The 24,917-nt window shown below is 51.0% G+C and overlaps 1 protein-coding gene across 7 annotated transcripts in view; it reads right to left on the bottom strand.

Moving 5' to 3' along the window:
* FASN (fatty acid synthase) overlaps window positions 1–24,917 on the bottom strand; it is a 132,780-nt gene that overhangs the window by 85,419 nt on the left and 22,444 nt on the right. For 6 of the 7 annotated variants that reach the window (XR_010318257.1, XM_064270470.1, XM_064270476.1 and 3 more), the window contains exons 5-14: window positions 21,931–22,088; window positions 21,748–21,822; window positions 18,492–18,692; window positions 18,101–18,259; window positions 17,313–17,475; window positions 16,646–16,780; window positions 7,568–7,790; window positions 5,794–5,964; window positions 4,204–4,307; window positions 1,257–1,445 (exon numbers count right to left, since the gene is read on the bottom strand). Coding sequence is in view for 6 of the 7 variants with exons in the window: in XM_064270470.1 (XP_064126540.1) it covers window positions 1,257–1,445; window positions 4,204–4,307; window positions 5,794–5,964; window positions 7,568–7,790; window positions 16,646–16,780; window positions 17,313–17,475; window positions 18,101–18,259; window positions 18,492–18,692; window positions 21,748–21,822; window positions 21,931–22,088 (1,578 nt within the window). In the remaining variant the exon portion in view is untranslated. The remainder of the gene's footprint in view (window positions 1–1,256; window positions 1,446–4,203; window positions 4,308–5,793; window positions 5,965–7,567; window positions 7,791–16,645; window positions 16,781–17,312; window positions 17,476–18,100; window positions 18,260–18,491; window positions 18,693–21,747; window positions 21,823–21,930; window positions 22,089–24,917) is intronic. The other variant, XM_064270469.1, reaches the window with a different exon arrangement.

The raw sequence follows: 24,917 nt of genomic DNA, 5'->3' as shown, positions 1-24,917 counted from the left end.
ACTGAAGAACCATTCTCCCCTCTGTCATTAATAAGTAATTCCTGGGAGAGACTCGAGGCTGTAAAATACCCTGTTTCTCGCTGGACCCCATTCTGCTCTGATCAGCTGGCTGATGGGCCCCTATGCTGTCAGCTGACCTCCACTGCAGGGTGAGCACCCTCCTTGCCTGTCTACCCACATGCAGGAGCTGTGTGGAGGCATGCATGGACACATGTGTGGATGCAGGGTCTCTTCTTCCTCCCTCCTACCATCACTGACTGCCCCCGTTTTTCCATGGAGCCTTCCAGGCTGGTTCCCGCATCCTTGGAGCGACTCCACGGAGCCCGGCTCTTTGAGTGCACAACAAACAGGCTCAGCTCTGGGCCTGGACGTGCTCATGGCTCCTGGGAGTGTCTGCCTCCAGGCCCTCTGGGGCACAGCTAGAAGTACACGTGCCTGCAGATACAGCCAGATCCAATCGCATGCAGCCGCAGCAGTACCCCAGCCTGTCACCCCTCTCCATGCCATGACCATCCCTAGCGGAAGCAGCCCAGTGCCCGGCATCCCCGCGTAGCCCTCTTCCTTCTGGGCATGGATGGCTGCGCAGCAGTTCTGGGAGTGCCTGGTGAGCCTGGTTAGGGAGGGCGCCCATGCTTCCTGTGTGCCACGTCCCCTAGGGGTGACTCGAGGTCATCCTGGCATTCTCCGAGTTCACGGAGTGGGGGAGTGCTCCCTAGGATCCTGCATATGAGGAACGTGGCCCAGAGAGCCAGCTGGCCCGTGGCCGAGTCCCTGTAGTCACCCCCCATGCAAATCGATACCATAATTATTCAATTCTGCTCATTTGCATGACTTCCCGCCCCTTTCCTCTAACCGAGCTGGGGGAGGTGCCAGGCCCCGCCTGCTGGATGGAGGGTCAGCAGCGCTCCACACTGAGCAGAGACATGAGCCATGCTGAGGAGACAACACAGGGAGCGGCCACCCTGCAGGGCCAGCAGACCAGGCGAGGCCCCCGGCACAGAACTGCAGGGCAGCTTGGGAGCCCGGGGCCTTGGGGACAGCATGACTCTCCAGCAGGTACAGACACCTGTCCTGCCCCCCAGCCCTGCCCACACTTCTGTCCTTCAGCACTGTCTGAACCCTCATCTTGGGACACCGAGCCACACCTGGACGCCCTAGATTTTCCGGAGCAGGCAGCCAGGTGTCGCATCTGCTTCAGTCCACTCCTAGTCACAGTTCCCGCAGGGGTCCTTGTCCACCCCTAGATATTTGCTCACCTGTCTCCTGAGGGCTGTGGTCTCTGGTGTCCTTCCCACTGCCTTGCCTCCTTCCTTCCTGGTGGCACCAAGATGCTTCTCCAGCTCGGCCACCTGCTTGCCCAGCTCCAAGACCTCCACATGCACATGGTCTACCTCACGGGGTAGCTGGAGCCTGACAGCATCCATCTCTGGGAGCTTCTGCAGCACCTAGAGTCATCCAGGAGGTGGGTTAGGAAGGATTCAGGGGTCCGGAGCAGGTCCCCGGAGCAGGTCTGTGGGAGCAGGTCCCAGGGAGGCCAGGAAGCACACGAGAAGAGCAAAGAGGTAGGAAGTGGGGAAGACACCGCCCCTGGCCAGCTGGTGGGTCTGCTTATCACAACTGTGACTGTGAAGCACCTGGGGCAGCTGAGTCTCGGGGTTGCTGGGGCTAGCGGGCAGCTGGGGCAGAGCTTGCACTGGGCCCCAAGGCGATGGGGAGGAGCCTCAAACATTCTCCCTGAACCCGAATCCCAGGCAGAACTGAGGCCTCCTGAAAGGTGTAGGTAGGAGGGGCATCAAAGGGACAGGGAGGGGGAGGGGCTGAGGCCATCAGGAGGGAAGTCCCTGGCCACAGGAACAAAGGGCAGTGACTCTGTTCTGCCTCAAAATTAGTCAAAATTTAAACTTTTGTGCTTCAAGGGACACCATCAAGAAAGTGAAAAGACAACCCACAGAAGGAGAAAAAATTTTCAAAACATAGATCTGCTGAGGGGACTCATACCTACAACATGTAAAGAATTCTCACAGCTCAATAGTGAAAAGACAATCCAATGTGAAAATGGACAAGGATCTGGATAGACATGTCCAAAGACGATCCGTAAGTGGCCAACAAGCACAGGAAAGATGCTCTGCATCATCAGTCACCAGGGAAATGAAACCAAAACCACCTCACACACAGTAAGATGGTTACGATCACAAAGGCAATTCCCAGTGTTGGTGAGGATGTGGAGCAATCAGAACCTACGTCCACTGCTGGTGGGAACATAAAATGGGGCGGCTGCTGGCCAAAACAGCCTAGTCGTCCCTCAAACGACAGAACATAGAATCACCATACGGCTCAGCAATTGCGCTCCTAGGTGTACACCCGAGAGGCTTGAAAGCAGGGACCGAGACAGGTACTTGTATGTGAGTGTTCACTGCAGCACTATTCACAATAGCCAAAAGGTGGTAACAACTCCAATGTCCATCAACGGATGATGGATAAACGAAATGTGGTGTACAGATATCCAGCCATAAAAAGCAATGAAGGCCTGATGCAGGCTACGACATGAATGAGCCTTGAAATGTTATGTTGAGTGAAAGAAGCCAGACACAGAAGGGTGCATTGTGCATGACAGGCAAATCCACAGAGACAGAGGTGGATTAGTAGTTGGCTGGGACCGGGAGGCTGGAGGGAAATGGGTAGGCACAGTTTCTTTCTAGGGTGATAATATGTTCTAGAGCTGACTGTGGTGCTGGTTACACAGCTCTGCAAATGCGCTAAGGCCGCTGAGTGTCACTGTAAGCGGTGAGCCGGGAGGCGTGTGAGCCAGGAGGTGTGTGAGCTGTACCTCCATAAGCCTCCTCAGCGTGGCAGCTCTCGTGAGAGCTGGGAACACGACTTATCATGGCGAAAATAATTCATCTGAAAAGTCTGTTTTTCTAGCACCAGCACAAATCCTGGTAAAGTGTTAAAGGAGCCAAGGTGGAAGGCTCGGCTTCGTATCAGGCCATGCACCACCTTAGGATGGGGCCATCCAGGAGGGCGCCATGAGTGGCTGCCTGAGGCAGTGCCACACAGAGTCAGGGAGGACGCCTCCCTTCCAGGGCCCCCCGCCCGCCCCCAGGGAAAAGTGGAGAATGTTTCCATCTAGCCAGGCCCACCATGTGGGCTCCCAGGGGAAGAGTCAGAGGGGCTCCGAGGGTCTGTGTGGGAGGCAGGGCCTTTTGCACCCAGAGATGGCGATGATGCCTGCGCCCTGATCCCTAGGAGAAAAACTAACCAAAGCGTAAAACAAAAAATATTTAAAATTGGGAAATATTTTTAAACTAAGCAGCCTTCAACTGTCATGGACTGCTCTGACCGTCATGGACAGATGGAAAATAAACAGACCCTCTGTTTAAAGACCTGAAAATGGGAAGAAAGTTCTCACTGTAAAAATAGATACTATGAACGTGCAGCAATACAACATGTGCACCAGGACTGGGGGTGCTGGGACTCGGGAAGCGGCCAGCCTTGTCTGACCATGACCTGGCCCTCGGGCCAATGAGGGCAAGGGGACTGACGGGAGACAAGCACCTGAATGTCAGCACTCCTGCCACCAGCTCAGCCTTTAGAGGGCCACATGGGTCCCTGGGGACACTGGGAACCTGGCCTGCCCACCCACACCGCCCTCCCTGCTCCAGGACTCTGCTTTCGTCACCAGGGTCTGACTGAGTGCCTTCTACAGACCCTCCCCACACACAGCATACACCGCACACATGCACACACACACACATTCTCACATATACATCAGACACACGGCATACAGTACACACAGTACACATACTTCTACACACACATGCACACACATATACACATGGCTTATAGCACATACATGACGACACACAGATCACACACAAGGTATACAGTACAAACATGGCATACACACACGGCACACACACTTTCACACACACCACATACACATGCATACACACACGCCACATGGTACACACGGCACACGACACGGCACACACACGACACTCACATGCACACACATACATATACGTACAGCACACACACTCACACACACACACAGGAGATCAGCTGACCACACAACACCCTGCCCGAGAGATTCCACGCCATGTGCATGGTCCCCGGGACTCGCACCTGCCACCAGCTCGGAGCCTGCGCATGTCCCACCCGGTGGCAGCCTGCACAACATGAGCTGTGACGGGTCGGCCTTACCTTTTGTCGGAGCCCCGAGACCAGGCAGTCCAGGAGATGGACCCTCCCCGCGAGCTTCCTGCATGCCAGCACGGTGGGCACCACCTCGGCCTGAGGAGGACCCTCTGCAGAGAAGATATCCGTCAGGCCCTGGCCACCACACAAGGTCTCCAGGACTCATGCATCCCTCTCTTGAGGGATTTGGGCGAGTGTTATCCAGGAACATCCCTCTGCTCTCTCCCACGGAGGGAAAACCCAACCACCGTCAAGTGTCGAGTGGATCCCAGTCTGTGCTAGCCTCTCCACTTAAATACAGGGTTGTCTGTGTGGAAATCAAGAGGAAACCTCCATATAACTCAGGGGTCAAAGAAGAAATCACCATGGATAGTAAGATAGATATGACAGAATAATAATAAAAACACTACCTATCAAAACTTAAGAAATACATCTAAGGCTGTCCTTTCAGAGGTATTAACAGCCTTAGATGCTTATTTTAGACAAGTAGAAAAGCCGAAAATCAGAGTGCTGAAATACGCATCTCAGAAGATGAGATAAAGAACCAAATCAAAATCAAATAAAGCAGGAGGAAAAGAATAAAGCTAATATTAGGTATTGAGGAAATAGAAAATAAATGTATAATAGAAGATCAACAAGATCAACAGTTGATTTTTTGAAATTATTTTAAAAAAAGATAAATCCTTGTAAGACTAAGCAAGAAAAAGACAGCGAGTGAGAGAGTAGAAATAACCAAGATAATGAATGAAAAAAGGTGTTACCATTTCAGATCCTATACACATTTTAAAAATCATAGATACTTTAAGTGACCTTTTATCTAAAAATTTAGATCAGATGGACAATTTCCTAGTAAAATATTAAAAATGACACACCAAATTCTGGACAGTCCTGTTAACTACAAAGAAAACCTGAGCTCACGATTTAAAACCTTCTCACAAAGAAAACTCCAGGCCCAGGAGGTTTCAAGGTTGAATTCTACCAATTATTTAAGAAAACATTAATGTAAATCTGATACAAACTATTTCAGAAAAACAGGGAACACTTCCCAACACACTTATGAGGCCAGGATAACCTTGATCCCAAAACCTGACATGGACATTATGAGAAAGGAAAATTACAGGCAGTCTCACTCATGGACTAAATATAACAATTCTAAGCAAGATATTAGCAATCCAAATCCAGCAACATATAAAAAGAAGAATATATCACAACGTGTTGGGTTTACTCCAGAAGTGCAAGTAGGTTTAGCAATCAGAAGCTGACTTAAGTTTCCGGTTCTGGACAAGATGGAGTATGTGCACGCCACCTTCTTGCTCTTGCTAATTACAACGAAACGCCAAGGACAAAACACATAAAACAACTATGAGATGATTCTGAAAGGTGAGGATGAGGGGACCTCAGGATTCAAGGGGTAACCTGGCAGTGAGCTCCCTGTCTTGTCTTGTTTGTTTCTATGTATATATCCCAGCCTGGGTGCTAAAGCTGCCCATCACCCAGAAACACCAACAAGGGCAAAGACTCGAGGAAAGCCTGCCCACTGGAACCGAAGACCAGGAAGAGGCAGGCCGGCAAGGTGGAACCCTTGGTCACACCCACCCCACGAGACAGGACTCCCACCAACAGTGCTGTCAGCAGCACAGATGCTGGGCTGAACTTCAGCATAGGATGACATCTTTGGAGGATCTAACACATCTTCTAATTGTTCTTCTAGTGTTTTAAATTTATGCTTTAGATTTCGTATTTCTGCTTCAAGGCCCAGAACATAATCTGCCAAGATAAAAAAAAAAAAAGAAAAAGAAAAAGCTCATAAACACACACAGGGGTACACACATCCACAGCACAGAGGCACAGCACTTACCTGCCCTCTCAGGCCTGCTTGCTCGCCATCCTGTCCTCCCCTCCCTACCCAACCTCACAACTGTTTTCATGCGATCATGCTATCTATGGGCCGCGACTGTGTTATGGATTCAATTGTGCCCCCCCAAAAGTTATGTGGAAGTCCTAACCCCTGTACCTGTAAACATGACCCTGTCTAGAAAGAAGGGCTTTCTCGTTATGTTAATGAGCACATACCAGGGTAGGTGGGTCCTAAATCTAGCCCTCTGAGAGGTGTCCTGTAAAAAGAGCAGAACAGACACACACAAGGGGACGACAGATACCATGTGAGGACTGTCTATGACCAGAGGGCGCCAAGGAAAGCCAGGGCTACCGACAAGGAGGGATCCTCTCCTCAATATCAAGCCCTGATTTGGACCCCTAGCCTCTGAAACTGTAAGACAACAAATCCTTTAAAGCCACCCACTTGTGGTACCTTGTGCTACTGCGGCCCTAGGAAACAAAGACAGCCTAAAAAAACTTTCCCTTCTCAGCCACTAGAGGGCACCACACGGAGACCAGCTAAGCCTCCATGTTCTCCAAGAAGGGTCCAGTGATGGGGAGCAAATACAGTCATGCATCACTTAACAGCCACTATTTGTTCTGTGAAATAGGACATTATGTGATATGGATGTGGTGTGAACACTATATTATTTGCTGGGGCAAATAACCTCCCTCTACAATTTACTGTACCATTACACGCCTGGCAGCGCAATCACTTTGTATGTAAGAGACATGAGATACACATGTTGTGTTGGGGACGCTGTTGCATTCACTAAATCCAGTTACGTCGGCTACGTCCTGTTCTCTGAACTCTGTTATCACCTTGTGGGGCCACAGACATACATGCCAGACGCCGTCCGAAGGGACACCACACGGCACATGCCGTCAGACGCCGCCCGAAGGGACACCACACGGCACATGCCGCCAGACGCCGCCCGAAGGGACACCACACAGCACATGCTGCCAGACGCCGCCCGAAGGGACACCACACGGCACATGACTGCACCCACCCTGCACCAACCCCACCTGCCTCTACGCACACTGCAGACAACAAGTCCCTGAGCATGGGGACCTTAGCAGGCCTCTGTCCCTCCATTCATGACCCCCGTGACTCCTCCACTATGAACAAGGCACAGAGGGGTGGCATGCCCACCTCAGCTACACCACGTGACACCCCCTTGCGGGTGGGAGCGCCTGTGACAAAACGTGTTTAACAGCCCCGTCCAGGCCTGAGTGTGATGTACGCATTCTTCCCGTTTTCCCTTCTGCTAACCAGTGACAAGGTTTGTCTTAGAGGAAAAGCAGCTGTCATACTTTGATTTATTAAAGGAGATGTTAATCTATACAACTCTGAGATCATGTGGAGCCTAGCAGAGATCTGCGCTTGCCCCCTTCCTTCCTCTCTCTGTCTCTCTCTGTGCCCCTCTCTCCCTCTGTCTCTCTCTGTGCCTCTCTCTCTCTCCATCTCTGTCTTTCTCTCTCACACACGCACCAGGAGTGGCAGTATCTGCTGCAGCATTTGGATCAGCCTGGTTTGTATCTGAGGTCTTTCCTCCGAGGTAGGCAGAAGGAAGAATTTGATCACTTAGCATTTCCATTTCTTTCCTCATTTGAGCAATAGCGTTCCGCAAGCTTATGTTCTGCTCTTGTAGCCGCTGGATCTCACTCGATGGAAAACCTGGACAGATCTCTTCTTTGTGATGCACTAGGACTGTCTGTCAAACAAGAAATAAAAACAATCTTGAAACACACCCATACAAGTAGAGCCAAGTGATTTTTTTACAAAGATACAAAGGCAGCTCTGTGGAGAAAGGGTAGTCTTTTCATCAAGTGGTGCTGGGACAACTGAAATCCCCGTGCACAAAAAGAACCTGAGCCACATCTCAAAGTTTAGGGAAGAAGTAACTCAAACTCAATCACAGACCCAAATGGGAAATGTTGAACCATAAAAGTTCGAGAGGAAACACAGGAGAAATGCTCTGTGACACTGGGTTTGGCACAGTTTTGAAATGGGACACCAAAAGCACAATCTGTACAAGAAAAAAATGGAGAAATCAGACTTTAGAAAAATGAAAACCTTTTGCTCTGCTAAGACTCAGAGAACTGTCAAAACTCCACAATGAGAAAATAAACAATAAAATGATGAACAAAAGATTTGAACAGACATATCATTAAAGGAGATGCAGGCATGCCAAATAAGCACATGAAAAGATGCTCAACATCATTAGTCATTAGGGAAACTCAAGCTAAACCACGATAAGATGTCAGTTGTTGTTTTTTGTTAGGTGCCATTGAGCTGGTTCTGACTCACACTGCCCGGTCCTGAGCCATCCTCACGATTGTTATGCTTGAGCTCATTGTTGCAGCCACTGTGTCAATCCACCTCGTTGAGGGTCTTCTTCTTTTCTGCTGACCCTGTACTCTGCTCCAGGGACTGATCCCTCCTGACAACATGTCCAAACTATGTCAGACGTAGTCTCACCATCCATGCTTCTAAGGAGCATTCTAGAGTACTTCTACCAAGACAGATTTGTTCGTTCTTTTGGCAGTCCATGGTATATTCAATATTCTTCACCAATACCACAATTCAAAGGCATCAATTCTTTGGTCTTTCTTATTCATTGTCCAGCTTTCACATGCATATGATGCTATTGAAAATACCATGGCTTGGGTCAGGCGCACCTTAGTCTTCAAGGTGACATCTTTGCTCTTCAACACTTTAAAGAGGTCCTTTGCAGCAGATTTACCCAGTACAATAGGTCTTTTGACTTCTTGACTGCTGCCTCCATGGCTGTTGATTGTGGATCCAAGTAAAATTAAATCTTTGACAGCTTCAATCTTTTCTCCGTTTATCATGATGTTGCTCATTGGTCCAGTTGTGAGGATTTTTGTTTTCTTTATGTTGAGGTACAATCCATACTGAAGGCTGTGGTCTTTGATCTTCATCAGTAAGTGATTCAAGTCCTCATCACTTTCAGCAAGCAAGGTTGTGTCATCTGCTTAGCGCAGGTTGTTAATAAGTCTTCCTCCAATCCTCATGCCCTGTTCTTCTTCATACAGTCCAGCTTCTCATAATATTTGCTCAGCATACAAATTAAATAGGTATGGTGAAAGAATACAACCCTGACGCACACCTTTCCTGACTTTAATCAGTATTCCCTCGTTCTGTCCAAACAACTGCCTGTTGATCCATGTAAAGGTCACTCATGAGCACAATTAAGTGTTCTGGAATTCTCATTCTTCGCAGTGCTACCCATAGTTTGTTATGATCCACGCAGTCGAATGCCTTTGCATAATCAATAAAACACAGGTAAACATCCTTCTGGTATTCTCTGCTTTCAGCCAGGATCCATCTGACATCAGCAATGATATCCCTGGTTCCACATCCTCTTCTGAAACTAGCCTGAATTTCTGGCAGTTCCATGTCGATATACTGCTGCAGCCATTTTTGAATGATGTTCAGCAAAATTTTGCTTGCGTGTGATATTAATGATATTGTTCTATAATTTCCACATTCGGCTGGATCACCTTTCTTGGGAATAAGCATAAATATGGATCTCTTCCAGTCAGTTGGCCAGGAAGATGTCTTCCATATTTCTTGGCATAGACGAGTGAGCACCTCCAGCGCTGCTCAATTGATATTCCGTCAATTCCTGGAGCCTTGTTTTTCGCCAATGCCTTCAGAGCAGCTTGGACTTCTTCCTTCAGTACCATCAGTTCCTGATCATATGCCACCTCTTGAAATGGTTGAACATCGACTAATTCTTTTTGGTATAATGACTCTGTGTATTCTTTCCATCTTCTTTTGATGCTTCCTGTGTCATTTAATATTTTCCCCATAGAATCCTTCACTATTGCAACTCGAGGTTTGAATTTTTTCTTCAGTTCTTTCACCTTGAGAAACGCCGAGCATGTTCTTCCCTTTTGGTTTTCCATCTCCAGCTCTTTGCACATGTCAGTACATACTCCTCAAACAGTTTACAAAACGACAATGCCAACTGCTGGCAAGGATAGAGAGCAACTGTGTTCTGGTAGGAATACAAAATAGTATACCACTTTGTACATTGGTTTGGCAGATTCTTTGCAAGATAAACATACACTTGCCATATGACCCAGCAATCATGCTCCAAGGTATTTACCCAAGAAAAATGAAGTTATATTCACACAAAAACCTGTATATGCAAAAGTTTATGGTTGCTTGATTCACAGTTGCCAAAAACTAAGCAACAACCCAAATGTCCTTCCACAGGTGAACGTACAAACGAACTGTGGCATGTCCCTACCATGGAATACTACTCAGTAATTAAAAAGAACGATGTAACACTGATACAGAGAGCAATAGGGATGAATCTCAAATGCAATGCATCAGTGAATGCAACCAGGCTCAAAAGGCTACCCACTGTGTGACTCCCTTTAATGAAACTCTAGAACAGGCAAAACTGGTGGGATAAAGAACAAACCAGTGGTTCCCAGGGTTAGGTTCAGAGTGGTCGGAGGGCTTTTCGGTGTGATGGAACTGTTCTGTATCTCCACGACGGTGTCAGTTGCACTACCCTATGTCTTTGTCAAAACTCCTAGAATTATAAGCAGTATATAATTTAAGAACTAAATTAAAAACGCAATGATAGTAATGGACTATGATCCACTGAATAACAGAAAACCATGAGTCTACACTGATGTACATGAACAAAAGCACAAATAAATGAGAAGAGGAAGCTCTTCTTTACAATAGGATGCCAACTCATAAATGGAGAAGGGATGACAGGTTTAGAAAATCACCATTCGGTAGCCATGGTAGTAAGTAATCCAGGCAAGAAACAACAGATGCTGAAATAGTGGGTGAAAGAATAACGAGTAGGGGGTGTTATGTAGCTCAAAGTATCTCCCCACAAAACACTTAAGGATTACAAGTATTTTAAAAAATAACTTCACAGTGAGGCCCCTCTTAATCGGGCAATCAGAGTTAGCATCACCAGACTGAGAAAAATTGTCACCACGTGCCACCCAATAGGATGCAATGAGAAGAACATGGTCCACTCTTGTCACATTCCAGCCAAAAAATCCAGACTCTTCTCCCAGGCCACCCTGGCCCTACTCCAGCCCACCTCTGCCTGCTGCCCAGCCCACACCAGAACTGAAGGAGTCCTGCCCCTTGTGAGTGGGAAGCTGCTGCTGTCCCAGCCCTGGCCCTTGTGCGTGGGAAGCTGCCGCTGTTCCAGCCCCGGACTACTACCATGAGGGGATGGCAGATTAAATTCTCTTTTGCCATCTGCAGCCAAACCCACTACTACTATCTCTGGGTAACAAGATCCTTGAAATTTAGTGTCACTTGCCCAAAAGAAAACATGGGGATAATTATACTACCCGATAGGACAGTTAGGAGAATACAAGGAGATGTGTAAAAGCGCTGGCACTTAGGAGAGTATTTAATACCTACTCATTTCTTTATTCCTTCTCAGTGTCTCAGCTCAACCACGACCACTGTCCTCCACAGGCAGTTGCTTGAGCAAATTACCAGCTCCCCTCTCCAAGGCCGCCAAGGGCCCTGCCTGCCCACCCTGCAGTCAACATCCTCCTGAAGGATGTGTGTGCTCTGCAGCTCTGCAGGCCACAGGGACAAAATTGAAGCCAGGCCTGGTCCCCTCCTTGACGCTCTGACTTTCTAACTTGCTGTCAGCTCTTTCGTGGGCTCCTGTGTGTTAACCAGAAGGAAACCAGTCCGGGCTCATGAGAGGCAGGCATTAAATAACTACCAGGAAAAGGAGAAGACTGCAAACAGAACTGACCCTCTAACCAGGAGTGCCCACCTCAGGATTACAACAACACTTGCAAACAGTCGAAATGGCCAACACTGAGAGGATGGCTAGGCCAATTACAGGCACATGGTAAAATGTTGGTGTATTTGTTGTTGGGTGCCATTGAGTCCATTCCAACTCTTAGCGACCCTATGTACAACAGAATGAAACGATGCCTGGTCCTGCGCCGTCCTTACAACTGTTGTTATGCTTAAGCCCATTGTTGCAGCCACTGTATCAATTCATCTCATTGAGAGTCGTCTTCTTTTTCACTGACCCTCTACTTTACCAAGCATGATGTCCTTCTCCAGGGACTGATCCTTCCTGACATGACCAAAGTATGTGAGACAAAGTCTCACCATCCTTGTTTCTAAGGAGCATTCTGGTTGTACTTCTTCCATTGTTCATTCTTTTGGCAGTCCATGGTACATTCAATATTCTTTTTCCAACACCACAGTTCAAAGGCTTCAAAGGCGTCCATTCTTCTTCAGTCTTCTTTATTCATCGTCCAGCTTTCACATGCATAGGAGGTGATTGAAAACACCATGGCTTGGGTCAGGTGCACCTTAGTCTTCAAAGTGACATCTTTGCTTTTCAAAGCTTTAAAGAGGGCTTTTGCAGCAGATCTGCCCAATGCAACGCATCTTTTGATTTCTTGACTGCTGCTTCCGTGGGTGCTGATTGTGGATCCAGGTAAAATGAAATCCTTGACAACTTCAACTGCCTTGGTTTTCCTGGTCTCACAAGTTTTTCACCTTTGACAGGGTGCAGTCTTACCACTTTTCTATGCTGTGAGTGGAAAATACTTACATTTTCCTTCTCTGACAGGTTTCGCCTTACACAAGTTCCAGCTCTCACAGGTTTTACCGTACATCAAAACAGTGTGCACAGGAATATAGGTAATATATACAGATGTAGACAGACCAAACTAGGCTAGAAGGAAACAGACCAGCATGTCTGAGTGGGCAGGGCTGTGGCTGATCTCTATTTCCTTGTCAAGAATAACACCAGCTCACTTTTACCAGGTCTCCAGGTACTGCACTGACCGAGGGCCAGGCCTCCGGGTGCTGTGCTGACCGAGGGCCAAGCCTCCGGGTGCTGCGCTGACCGAGGGCCAGGCCTCCGGGTGCTGCGCTGACCGAGGGCCAGGCCTCCGGGTGCTGCACTGACCAAGGGCTGGATCTCTGACCCTACAACTGCCCTGCAATGGGTCCCACTTGACAGACGGAGAAAAGATTTCCTCTAGTGAAAGTCAAATGTGTGGCAGGTCCCCGACTGCCACACTGCCGGTCATGATGACCGTGGCTCACGTGTGTGACTGCCTATGACATCACGTATGACGCCATGTTCTAGGTCCCACTAAGCACGTTACCTATGCTACCTCATTCATTTCCCACACTGATGCCACGGGAAAGCTGTCCTCTCTTCATAGTGACAAGCTGAGGCTCGGAGAGCCGAATGGTGGTCCAGCTGGTCTGGCCCTAGGTCTATTCCAAAGGCCATGATCCTGAACCATAGCTCTGAAAACTTCTGCTGTGGCCCGGCATCGCTCTCAGGCCCAGAATGAGGCCATCATTCCTTTTTGAACCCCAGTTCCCACCTGTTGGCTTCCCATCACCCTGTCTGCCTTCTCAGGCTTGCCCCCATGACTTCACGGCTCACTGCCTACGCTCCAGAGACAAGAGGACACATTCTTCTGCAGATACCCAGCCTTCCCACCTCTTTCCCACTTCCCACTTCCTGCCCTTGGAGAACATCCCACCCTCTGCTGGGCAGAACTGTACAGGCTGCTTCCAGCACCAGGGGCAGAGGGTCTGGGGCATGACGCTGCACCAGCCTGGCTCCATTCAAATTCTCCCTCTGCCACTTACAGGGCAGGTGACCACCTCTATGTGCCTCAGTTTTCTCATCTGTCAATGGAGTTGACCATATCACCTCATAAAGCCCTGTGGGTAGGCCCTGTGGACCTCAAATGACTGCTCTGAAGCCCACTGGATCTCACAGCAGTTGCAACCTCTCCTCCCCGTTCCTCCTAGAAACCACTCCCCTCAGTGAGGCCTTTGCACAGCAAGAGCTGGCACTTCAGTTCACAAAGAGACCCACCTGCTGCTCACAACTGAGCATCAACCTCCTTTATGGAGCCTAAGAGCCCACTAGCTGCAGCCATCCACCCCAATGTCTTTGCTTTACGGGGTGCTCTCCTCGCTGTTAGCGCCCTGTGGGCAGGAAGGTGGGTTTGCTATCACTCCACACTCCACTTGTCAGCCAGAAACCTGTAAGCACACTCCCCACGTCCTGGCTTCCAAGCCCTGCCACTCTCTTCAGTTAGCCAGAGCGGGCATCTGCAGATGCCCTGGGGGTTTCCATTTCTTCTTTGGGGACCTGGTGGTCAGAGGGCAGCTTGTGCTCCGCTTGGGCACGGCAGCCTCACCTGAGAGCCCCATGGGCAAAGGTCCTGCCACCCAGGCCCTGGGTGGGGTGGTGGGTGGGGCTATGACTGATCCTGACTCCAAACCATTTCTAAGGCCCATTGTCTATTTAACAAAGAAACTAGCCAGTTGACAGCCTCCCAGACCTGCTTGGGAGGAGCTCTTAGACAACCTGGGGGAAAATACACCAGAGACAACTAAGGGATGGGCATCAAGGAAAAAGAGCCATTGTCTCCCTTCTTCTGTCCCAGAGACAGTGTCCTTGGCTGCAGATGGGCAGTACCTGACCCCTGCACAGGCCACTGGCAGTGACCCCCAAGGGCACCATAGGATTGAGAGCAACAGGCTGGAGACGGTCCCTCCTCTCCTCCAGGGCTCTACGACATGTGCCCCCCAGGGACTGATCCCTCCTACATGTCCCAGCAGCCGGTAGTGTGGCTTCTGACAAGCTTGCCAGGGCCAGGAGCAGCCAGGCTGGGGGCAGCACCCGTGTCTGTCTTCTCAGCTGGCCGATGCCACCTCCCTCGGAGTGGATGCAAGGCTGGGCTGTGGACACCCAGCCCCAGCACAGCCTCAGGGAAGCCCCCCAGCACGGGCACAGCCCCGAGCTGACAAATGCAGCAGCTGAAAGAGGGGATGGCTCACAGCATGTGAGCGAGCGTCTAGGGCTTGTTTCTTGGGTCTGTCCTCCTGGAGCTGACCTCTGCGGGCTGGGAAGTGTGTCCACCCTGCCCAGAAAGCTCTTCCAGGGAACCCCTGGGCTCCGTGACCTCAAGCAGAACACTCCCAGGCTCCCAGTCCGCCACAGACCATGGGAGCAGCGGGACAGGAAGCGCCATTTCTAATTAGAAACCAAGTTATTTGGCCTGTCCAAGGCGCCATGGCCAGCAACAGTGTGCTGGGCCGCAGTGTTCCAACCCTGCTCCAGGCCACCCACGCCCCGATCACACTCCGGGCCACCCTCGCCCCAATCACACTCCAGGCCACCCCCACCCAGACCCTGCTTCCAGCCACCCGCACCCCATCACGTTCCAGGCCACCCGATCCCGATCCAGGTCACCCATGCCCAGATCTCGTAGGCCACCTGTGTCCTGACCCCAACTAGGCCCCAGCCTCCCTCCAGGCCAGCCATGCCCTGACCCCTCCGAGGCCTCCTGCACCCCAAACCCCAGTTACTCCCTCTCCCTGTGAGCTCTTTCCACCCAAAGCACCAGACTTCCTGATCCTACCTGTGTCACCGTTCGAAGGAGCCTCCATCTACCCTGGTGACCACCCTTCAACAGTGTCTCAGGCAGACAAAGACAGGACCACAGACTGGTACCTGACTTTCTGCACTAGGGCCTGAACCCTTGGGAGAAGACAGAGTGCCCAGGCTCTGCACGCTCCTCAGGATGAAGATGCTGAGTACATGTGAATGAGTGGACGACCGTTATGAACAGTCCTAACATGGTCAGGGAGGGTCCTACATGCACGTAGCCTCCGTGGTGCTCTGGGGACCCTGCCCTGGGCCCCTCCACCACAAACCATGCCGGGACACAGTGAACCATGGGCAGAGGAGTCAGAGCAGTGGGGCCTCCAGGCGGGAGGTGGTGCCAACAGAAGGGTGTGGGGCTCTTTGGGTGCAGTGGAAACTGCCTATGTCTCCACAAAGGTGTGTTCACTGGTCAGAGCAACTGACCAGTGCACTTCGCTATGGGCAAATGCACCTATTAAAACAGGGCAGCAGGAAAAATAAAGCCAACCACAAACAAACCACAACCAAACCCACTGCCATCGAGTTGATTGCAAATCATAGCAACCCCAAAGGACAGAATAGAACTGCCCCATAGGGTTTCTGCCTAGAACCATTCTCAACCATTCTCACTTACTCTCTCTTCCCCTCCTGGCCTCATGCCGTTCCTCTGACTCCTGACCCCTGTGACTGTGCTGTGAGAGGGGCACAGCCCCAGCTCTGCTCCTTGCAAACTGTGGATCCTCCCAGGCAAGGGGCACCACACCCCTATGCCTCAGCCCCTGGGCACTACCTTGAGTGCAAGGAAGATGAAACAAGCTGGCAGAGGGGAAGTTCCAGGGACAGGCCCTGGCACAGGACAAGTACCTGCCAAGCAAGACCAAGAGCCACAGGGCAGTGCCCCAGGGACCCTTCGTTTGTTGTCTGCTGGGGCATGGCATTTGGTGGGGGGTCATAAAGATTCAGAGGTTAAGCTGAGTTCTTCAGGCCTTGATGTGCCCTGGCTGAGGTGCTGACGGGGCTGGCCTGGCTTCCCACTGACACTGGAGGGAGGTTCAGAGAGGGGTGGATGGAGGGAGGGCTCAGAGACAAGTGCTGGTAGGGACCACTCTCACCTGCGCCTCCCTCTCAGGAAGGAGCCCGTGCGTCCTCAGCGCTTGCACCGCCTGGTCTCTCTCCAAGGCCAAGGCCTTCAGCATCTCCTCTTTGTCACACAGCCTCTGCTCTGCCTCCTGGAGTTTGGCCACAACCTGGGGGAAGGCAGGCGCAGTTCCTGTGTGGGCCACAGGGAGCAGGGCCAGCCAGGAGTGACCTGCTCCTGCTCCTCCCGGGGAGAAACTCTGCGCACTGGGGCCCCTGGGCCATCTGCACGTGTTCCAGCACCTGGGGGTAGGGGTGTCGGCAGCACCACAGAAGTCGGTGTGACCAGACAAGACGCTGTGAAAGACGGTAGCTGCATACACACCATGAGTGTAGCTGACACTGCTAAGGTGCATACCAGAAAAACGCTCAACTGGCAAATGTAGTGTTATACATATTTTCACAACAATTTAAAAGATGCTGTGAAAGGGTGGCTGACAGGGTAGGCCACATTTCTGTGACTGTAGTTTTTGTCATTACAAATTAAACTGCTCAGTTAGGTTTACTGTTTTGCATTTAAAAGTAATTTGGTGAGAGCCCAGCCCCCTGCCCACCACTGAGTGGAACCCCCCTCCCAGCTTTCTCAGAAGACAGCACTGAGAAGACGGGCATGAGGGCAGTGGTCGTGGGCCTCACACACACCTGCTCCCTGGCCGCGGTGAGGCCCTGGATCAGGTCCTCGGACCTGCGGTACTGGTCCCGCTCAGCAGCGTCACAGCGGCACTGCCAGTCCAGTGTCAGCTGCACCTTCTCCCGCTCCAGGCTCTGCTCCCTGTCCACTGCGGCTGCCAACTGCTGCTTGTACCTAGGAGGCCGCACCCCAGCACTCAGCTCCCGAGCCCTTGGGACGTGGCACCTTGGAGGAGCCTGGGTTCACCCGAATTGCTGGCCACCTGCCCTGCTCCCCGTCCCCCTCAACCCCTCTCCCCGTGTCCCCACGGGCATCCAGAGGAACCATAAAATCTTCCCAATGAAAAAAGCTAACCTCTCCATCACGGCTGTTTCTCTCCCCTCTGCTGACCGCCCCCTCCCTCCCTCGCTGGACCCCGTGCACCTCAAACCTGCTCCTACCAGGCCAGGCTGGTATCTCTAAGGCACCAATCCAGTCCTTCACCCAACCTGTCTGGCCACCCCAGCCGGGCTGCCATCACCTCCCCTGGCTGAGGCTGTGCACAGAGGGCCTTGCTGAGGGCCTCCCCACCGCTGGGCCCCCTCTCTGCCCGGCTCCTTCTCTTCACGGCCCTGTGCTTCTGCCACTTGCTGCACGTCAAACGTCGGTGAGGGAGGCATCCTCTGAGCTTGCTCCCACGCCCTTGCTCATCCCCACGGATGCTCAGAGGCCGGCCCAGCGGTGTTCAGGGCTGCGTTCTCAGCAGTAGCCCCTGCCTGCCCCAGAGGTGCTCAGTAAGGACACCGCCTGGGATAGTTACCTGTCGATGTCCTGCTGGAGTCGGGCCAACTGGGCCTTGAGCTGCACCCCATCCTCCTGCAGAGCGTGAACCTGCAGGTCCTTGGAGACCGCCTCCTTGGAGAGTTGAGCCACCTGCGCATCCCAGCCGGACTTCAGAGCTGATGCCTCCTCTCGAAGTCTGCACAAAGAAGGGACATCCATGAACCACATGTGGGTCTCGCTTGCTCAACTTATCCCAATCTCACACCAGGCCCCTGACACACTCACAGGCACACACTCACACACTTGCACACATGCCTTGTCTTCAAAGGAAATGCTGAAGCCACTGTCTCCTCCAAGCTGTGTCTCCAGGAGTTAGGGAGCCACCTCGCCCCTCCTGGAGACTGTGCTGGGGGGCACGGCATGCTCACCGGGCAACAATAGTATCGTGGTCCCTTGCGGTGTCGGCCTGTTCCCACTCGGCCCGGCGAAGCCGCATCTCCAGGCTCTCACTGTGGGCCTGTAGCTCCAGCACCCTTGCTTCCAGTGCCCGCAGCTGCTCCACATGCGCCTCCTTCACAGAGGCCAGCACTGTGTCCCGCTCCCTGGCCAGACGGTCTAGCACTTCATGCCTGGAAAAAACAGCATGTGAGGGTCTCCCAGGGGCTCCCACGGTCCTGGAACAGAGCTGGCCTGAGCATCTGCTCCTATTCCCGGCTGACTTCCAGGCCACCTGTGCTCTTTGAGGCATCAGCCACGCTTTCTCTTGCTGTAGCTGTTCGTGTAGTCACGTCCTCAAGGGGATTGCTTACGTCTGTGAGGTGCCCTAGTTGTCTGTGTAGGACCCCTGCCCAACACTCCGCACATGTACACATGGACTGAGCAGTACTTGGCGCCGGGCACTGGGCCTTGCCCCCGGAGCTCACCGTCCCGCCCAAGAACAGACACCGACAGTGGGTGGTTAAAGTACAGCTGTGACACCAGCACCACCTTCAAGGGAGGGCTCCTGACCAACATACATGGGTGCTGACTGACCGGAGCGAGGGCCAGTCCTGTCCCGGGCAGCGTGCTTAGTCCACACGCTTCTCAAAGTTCTATGAAACTCCTCCAAACACACTCATGTGAACGAAGATGAAGTTGGACTCTCTTGCAAAGCCAGCCTAGCCAGACACCATCTTCCCAGAGAGGGGGCCTCTGCTTCCGTTTCCTCACCCCTTCTGAGTAGAATGGGTTTTACAGGTGTCTCTGAGTGGAAAAATGTCAGTATATTTAACAGTCCTGCAACAAATCTTGGTAAAGCCTTTTACGTAAACCTTCTAGAAACTGAGGAAGTGATCGGATCCAATGACTGGGTTCCAGACCTCTTCACCAGACAACTGATTTCCAGGTCTTGGCCTTCACAGAGCTGGAGGGCTGCACTAAACCATCAGCTGCAGACTGAGAGGGGGCCTCAGGTGGTTTCTGGCTCGTAACTTGGAAGGAGTTCTGAGCACCGGAGATCTGCTGTAAGAGCCCCCCTTACCTCCCCGCCCAGCCTCCTCACCCACCCCCTTCTACCCCCGCCCCAGTCCGGCCATTTGAGTGGGTAAGCACAGAGGCCAAGGGGGATACCTCCTCACCTCATTAGGAAGTATGCCCCAAGACACTTTACATTTTATGTACCAATGTCTTATGTCATATTTTTTGTTAAAGTGTGTGCTATCTCTCCATTTAGGAACCTTTCTGAGCACCCTGCTGGGAGCACAGGTTGCTGTTTCTACTCTCTGTGAAGGCATCTTAGGAACTGCTTCCAGAGTTCTTCAAGCCTGAGAAACACTTGTTCAGGTCAGAGTGCAGGGAGCTGGAAGGAAGTCCCAGCCCAGAAGTGAGACCCCCGGTGGGTGGAGAGGAGCCTGTCTGTCCAAGTGTTTTCAGGTCGGGGTCCTGGGGTTACAAGAGGTACATCTGAAGGAGAGACTCGACGGTTTTATTTTTCATATAAATATTTATAACACGTTAGAAAGTACACTTATTTCCAACTATTGACGCATATGACAAAGAACTCCAGACACAAGGAGAACAGTGTTTCCACAACTCCCATTATGACACGCAGATGGGTCAGGCCTGTCCTGCCAGCCATGCTCTGCTCACACTGCTCATGCACCCGCCGGCCACGCCCTGCTCACGCAACTGGCCGTCTCGCTCTGCTCACACACCCACCCATCATGCTGCTCACATACCCGCCCATCACATTCTGCTCACACTGCTCACGCACCCACCAGCCACGCTCTGCTCACACACCTGCCCCTCACGCTCTGCTCATGCTGCTCACACACCCACCCATAACAGTTCCTCCATGGTAAGTCTGCAGTGCTGGTGCCACGTGCTGCTCTCCAGCCCACGGGTGTCACCACAGACTCGACAGCATTTCCAGCTACGGGTCTGGTGACAAGTTGAGAAGCAGCCGACGGACGGAGTTTTAAGTGTTTCTTCTCACTCTGCATGTGTTGACAAACGCCATGGCAACAAGACAGAAAACACCTGTGATTCATTGCACGCACGTCATTACACAGCCCTCTCACAATCGCCTCACACCTTTGCACAGAGTCTCAGTAGCGTTTCTTCAACAAAGAAAAGGGGATGCTTCTCATAGTAGCAGCTGACACGGAGACTGCCCCTCAGGTTCCCAGGACCCCTCACCTACCCCACACTGGGGCATCCTTCTAACCGGCGTCACATGACCCCCACCCCGACCTGACCTGTACTTCAGCTCCACCCCTCCACAAAGCCGACTTGGCCCCACCTCCCCTTTCCTGAGCCCCGCCACGCTCCATCCTGGCCTGCCCTCATGTCTTGGGTTGGGTGGGGGTCTTGAGCTGCTGTGGCAGGGTGACCCTGATTCTGGGCCACCATGCGGTCTATTGACCGGGTCTCCCTGGATATCCTATGGTGCCAACCACAGAGGCCTTGCTGGCTGTACTGCCAGGCCACGTTATCCAATTACTTTGCCGCAGGAATTAAAAAAAAAAAGGTGATTGCGTAGCCAAAGTGAAATTTGTTACTACAATCCGAAATTGATAAACTGATTAATAAAACTGAAAACAAACAAAGTAAAAACCCACTAAAAAGCCTACAGGTCATCACTGAGGGAATCCTGAGCAGAACCTAAAGTCAACTCAAACCAGCGAGTCTGCAGCCAACCAGGACCACGGCCCTCTGCACAGCGCTGACCCAGATCAGCGAGTCTGCAGCCAGCCAGGACCACGGCCCTCTGCACAGCGCTGACCCAGACCAGCGAGTCTGCAGCCAGCCAGGACCACGGCCCTCTGCACAGCGCTGACCCAGACCAGCGAGTCTGCAGCCAGCCAGGACCACGGCCCTCTGCACAGCGCTGACCCAGATCAGCGAGTCTGCAGCCAGCCAGGACCACGGCCCTCTGCACAGCGCTGACCCAGACCAGCGAGTCTGCAGCCAGCCAGGACCACGGCCCTCTGCACAGCGCTGACCCAGACCAGCGAGTCTGCAGCCAGCCAGGACCACGGCCCTCTGCACAGCGCTGACCCAGACCAGCGAGTCTGCAGCCAGCCAGGACCACGGCCCTCTGCACAGCGCTGACCCAGACCAGCGAGTCTGCAGCCGACCAGGACCATGGCCCTTTGCACAGCCAGCTCCCACCCCCTCTGGGCCACCCAAAAGTGGGATGCTCACTTCCTCTGGAAGGCTTCCTCCTCCTTCACCCGGGTCAGCTGCGCAAAGTGGAGCTTGCCCTCCAAGTCCTTTATCCTGAAAAGATGTAAATGTGAGCGCACGGAGCAGATAAGGGACCAAAGCAAAGGCCAGCCTGGAGTAGGTAGAAAGGGTAGAGCCCTAGGCCCAGACCACGCTACGTACCGGGCATCCTTCACGGCCATGAGGTCCTGAAGTTCCCGGTCCCTGAGCGCCACCTCACGCTCCAGCTCCTCATTGGCTGTCTCTGCTCTCTGCAGAGACTCCGCAGCCTCAGCACTAGCTTCCTTCAAGGCCTCAAGCTCTTTCCTCAACAGTTTAACCTTTGAAAGATAAAAAAAAAAAAAAAGTAAATGAAGACACAATTGGGACAAGTTGAGGAACTGGAGGTAAGCGCTGCCATTCTTTTTCCTAGTATGACCTTGAGTATATTCTACCTGAATTTAGAGACTATCTCAGGAATAGGTTTGAGTCACTGAACACTAATGACCAAAGACCAGAAGAATTATGGAAGGACATCACACATGAAGAAAGCAACAGGTCATTAAAAAGACAGGAAAGAAAGAAAAGAGCAAAATGGACGCCAGACAAGAATTATTTTAGGTGCAGGGAAGGACAACTCACAATACAGAGGAAGTCAGCACAACTGGAGTAAACCAAAAGCAAAGAAGTTTCCTGAATACAACCAAATGCTTCAAAAGCCAGAGTAGCAGGGACAGGGGCCTGGGGATCATGGTTTTAGGGGACATCTAGGTCAACTGGCATAACAAAATAAATTAAGAAAACGTTCTGCATCCCACTTTGGTGACAGGCATCTGGGGTCTTAAACGCTAGCATGCAGCCATCTAAGATCCATTAGTTGGTCTCAACCCACCTGGGGCAAAGGAGAACGAAGAACACCAAAGACATATGGTAAAGATGAGCCCAAGAGACAGTAACAGCCACATAAACCAGAAACTACATCAGCCTGAGACCAGAAGAACTAGATGGTGCCCAGCTACCACAGATCACTGCCCTGACAGGGAACACAACAGAGAAATCCCTGAGGGAGCAGGAGAACAATGGGATGCAGATCTCAAATTATCATAAAAAGACCAGGCTTAATGGTCTGACTGAGACTAGAGGGACCCTGGAGATCATGGTCCCCAGATCCATTGTTAATCCAAGATTGGAACCATTCCCGAAGCCAACGTTCCAGACAGGGATTGGACTGGACTATAAGATAGAAAATGATACTGGTGAAGAGTGAGCTTCCTGGCTCAAGTAGGCACATAAGACTATGTGGGCAGCTTCTGTCTGGAGATGAGATGAGAAGGAGAGGGGGACAGGAGCTGGTTGAATGGACACGGGGAATACAGGGTAGAGAGGAGGAATGTGCTGTCTCATCAGGAGGAGAGCAGCTAGGAGTACATAACAAGGTGTGTATAAGTTTTCGTATGAAAGACTGACTTGATGTGTAAACTTTCACTTAAAGCACAATAAATAAATTTTAAAAAATGGATGTCAGAAGAGACACTAAAACTTGCTCTTGAACATTGAGCAGCTAAAGCAAAAAGGAAGAAATGATGAAGTATAAGAACTGAACAGAAGATTTCAAAGGGAGCCTCGAGAAGACAAAGTATTAAAACGAAATGTGCAAAGACCTGGAGTTAGAAAACCAAAAGGCAAGAACACGCTCAGCATTTCTCAAGCTGAGAGAACTGAAGAAAAATTCAAGCCTTAAGTTGCAATACTGAAGGATTCTATGGGCAAAATACTGAACAACATAGGAAGCACCATAAGAAACTGGAAGGAATACACAGTCACTATACCAAAAAGTATCGGTCGACAATCAACCATTTTAGAAGGTAGCATATGATCAAGAACAAATGGTATTGAAGGAAGAAGTCCAAGCTGCACTGAAGGCACTGGCAAAAAAACAAGGCTCTAGGAATTGACAGAATACCAACTGAGATGTTTCAGCAACGAGTGCAATGCTGGAAGTGGTCAAATGTCTATGCCAAGAAATTTGGAAGACAGCTACCTGGCCAACCAACTGGAAGAGATCCACATTAGTGTCCATTCTAAACAAAGGTTATCCAACAGAATGCAGAAATTATCAAACAATATCATTAATATCATATTTAAGTAAAACTCTGCTGAAGATAATTCAAAAACAGTTTCAGCAGTACATCAGTAGGGAATGGCCAGAAATTCAAGCCAGATCCAGAAGAGGACGTGGGGTGAGGGATATCATTGCTGGTGTCAGACGGAGCTTGGCTGAAAGCAGAGAATACCAGAATGATGTTTACCTGTGTTTTATTGACTATGCAAAGGCATTTGGCTATGTGGATCTAACAAGTTATGGATAACGTGAAAAATGGGAATTCCAGAACACTTAATTGTGCTCATGAGGAACCTATATACAGACTAAGAGGCAGTTGCTCAAACAGAACAATGGGATAGTGCATGGTTTAAAATCAGGAAAGGTGTGCATCAGGGTCGTATCCTTTCCCCATGCTTATTTAATCTGTGTGCTGAGCAAATAAACCAAGAACCTGGACTGTATGAAGAATGTCGCATCAGGATTGCAGGAAGACTCCTTAACAACCTGCAATATGCAGATGACACAGCCTTGCTGTTGCTAAATACCTCTTTAATGTGTTAAAAAGCAAAGATATCAATTTGAGGAATAAGGTGCACCTAACTCAAGCCATGGTATTTTCAATCGCCTTATAGGCATGTGAAAACTGGACAATGAATAAGGAAGATCGAAGAACTGATGCCTTTGAATTGTGGTGTTGTAGGAGAACACTGGAAACCCTGGTGGCGTAGTGGTTAAGTGCCACGGCTGCTAACCAGAGGGTCGGCAGTTCGAATCTGCCAGGTGCTCCCTGGAAACTCTATGGGGCGGTTCTACTCTGCTATGTAGGGTTGGAATCCACTCGGTGGCTCTGGGTTTGGTTTCGGTTTGGAGCAGAACACTGAATACACCATGTACTGCCAGAAGAACGAAAAAAATCTGTCTTGGAAGAAGTACAGCCAGAATGCTCCTTAGAAGGGAGACTTTGTCTCACATACTTTGGATGTGTTATCAGGAGGGACCAGTCCCTGGAGAAGGACATCATGCTTGGTAAAGCGGAGGGTCAGCCAAGAAGGGGAAGACCCTCAAC

This window comes from Loxodonta africana, chromosome 18 (genome assembly GCF_030014295.1).
Source record: "Loxodonta africana isolate mLoxAfr1 chromosome 18, mLoxAfr1.hap2, whole genome shotgun sequence".
Classification (NCBI taxonomy): domain Eukaryota; kingdom Metazoa; phylum Chordata; class Mammalia; order Proboscidea; family Elephantidae; genus Loxodonta; species Loxodonta africana.
This window is presented reverse-complemented; position numbering and strand designations above follow the sequence as displayed.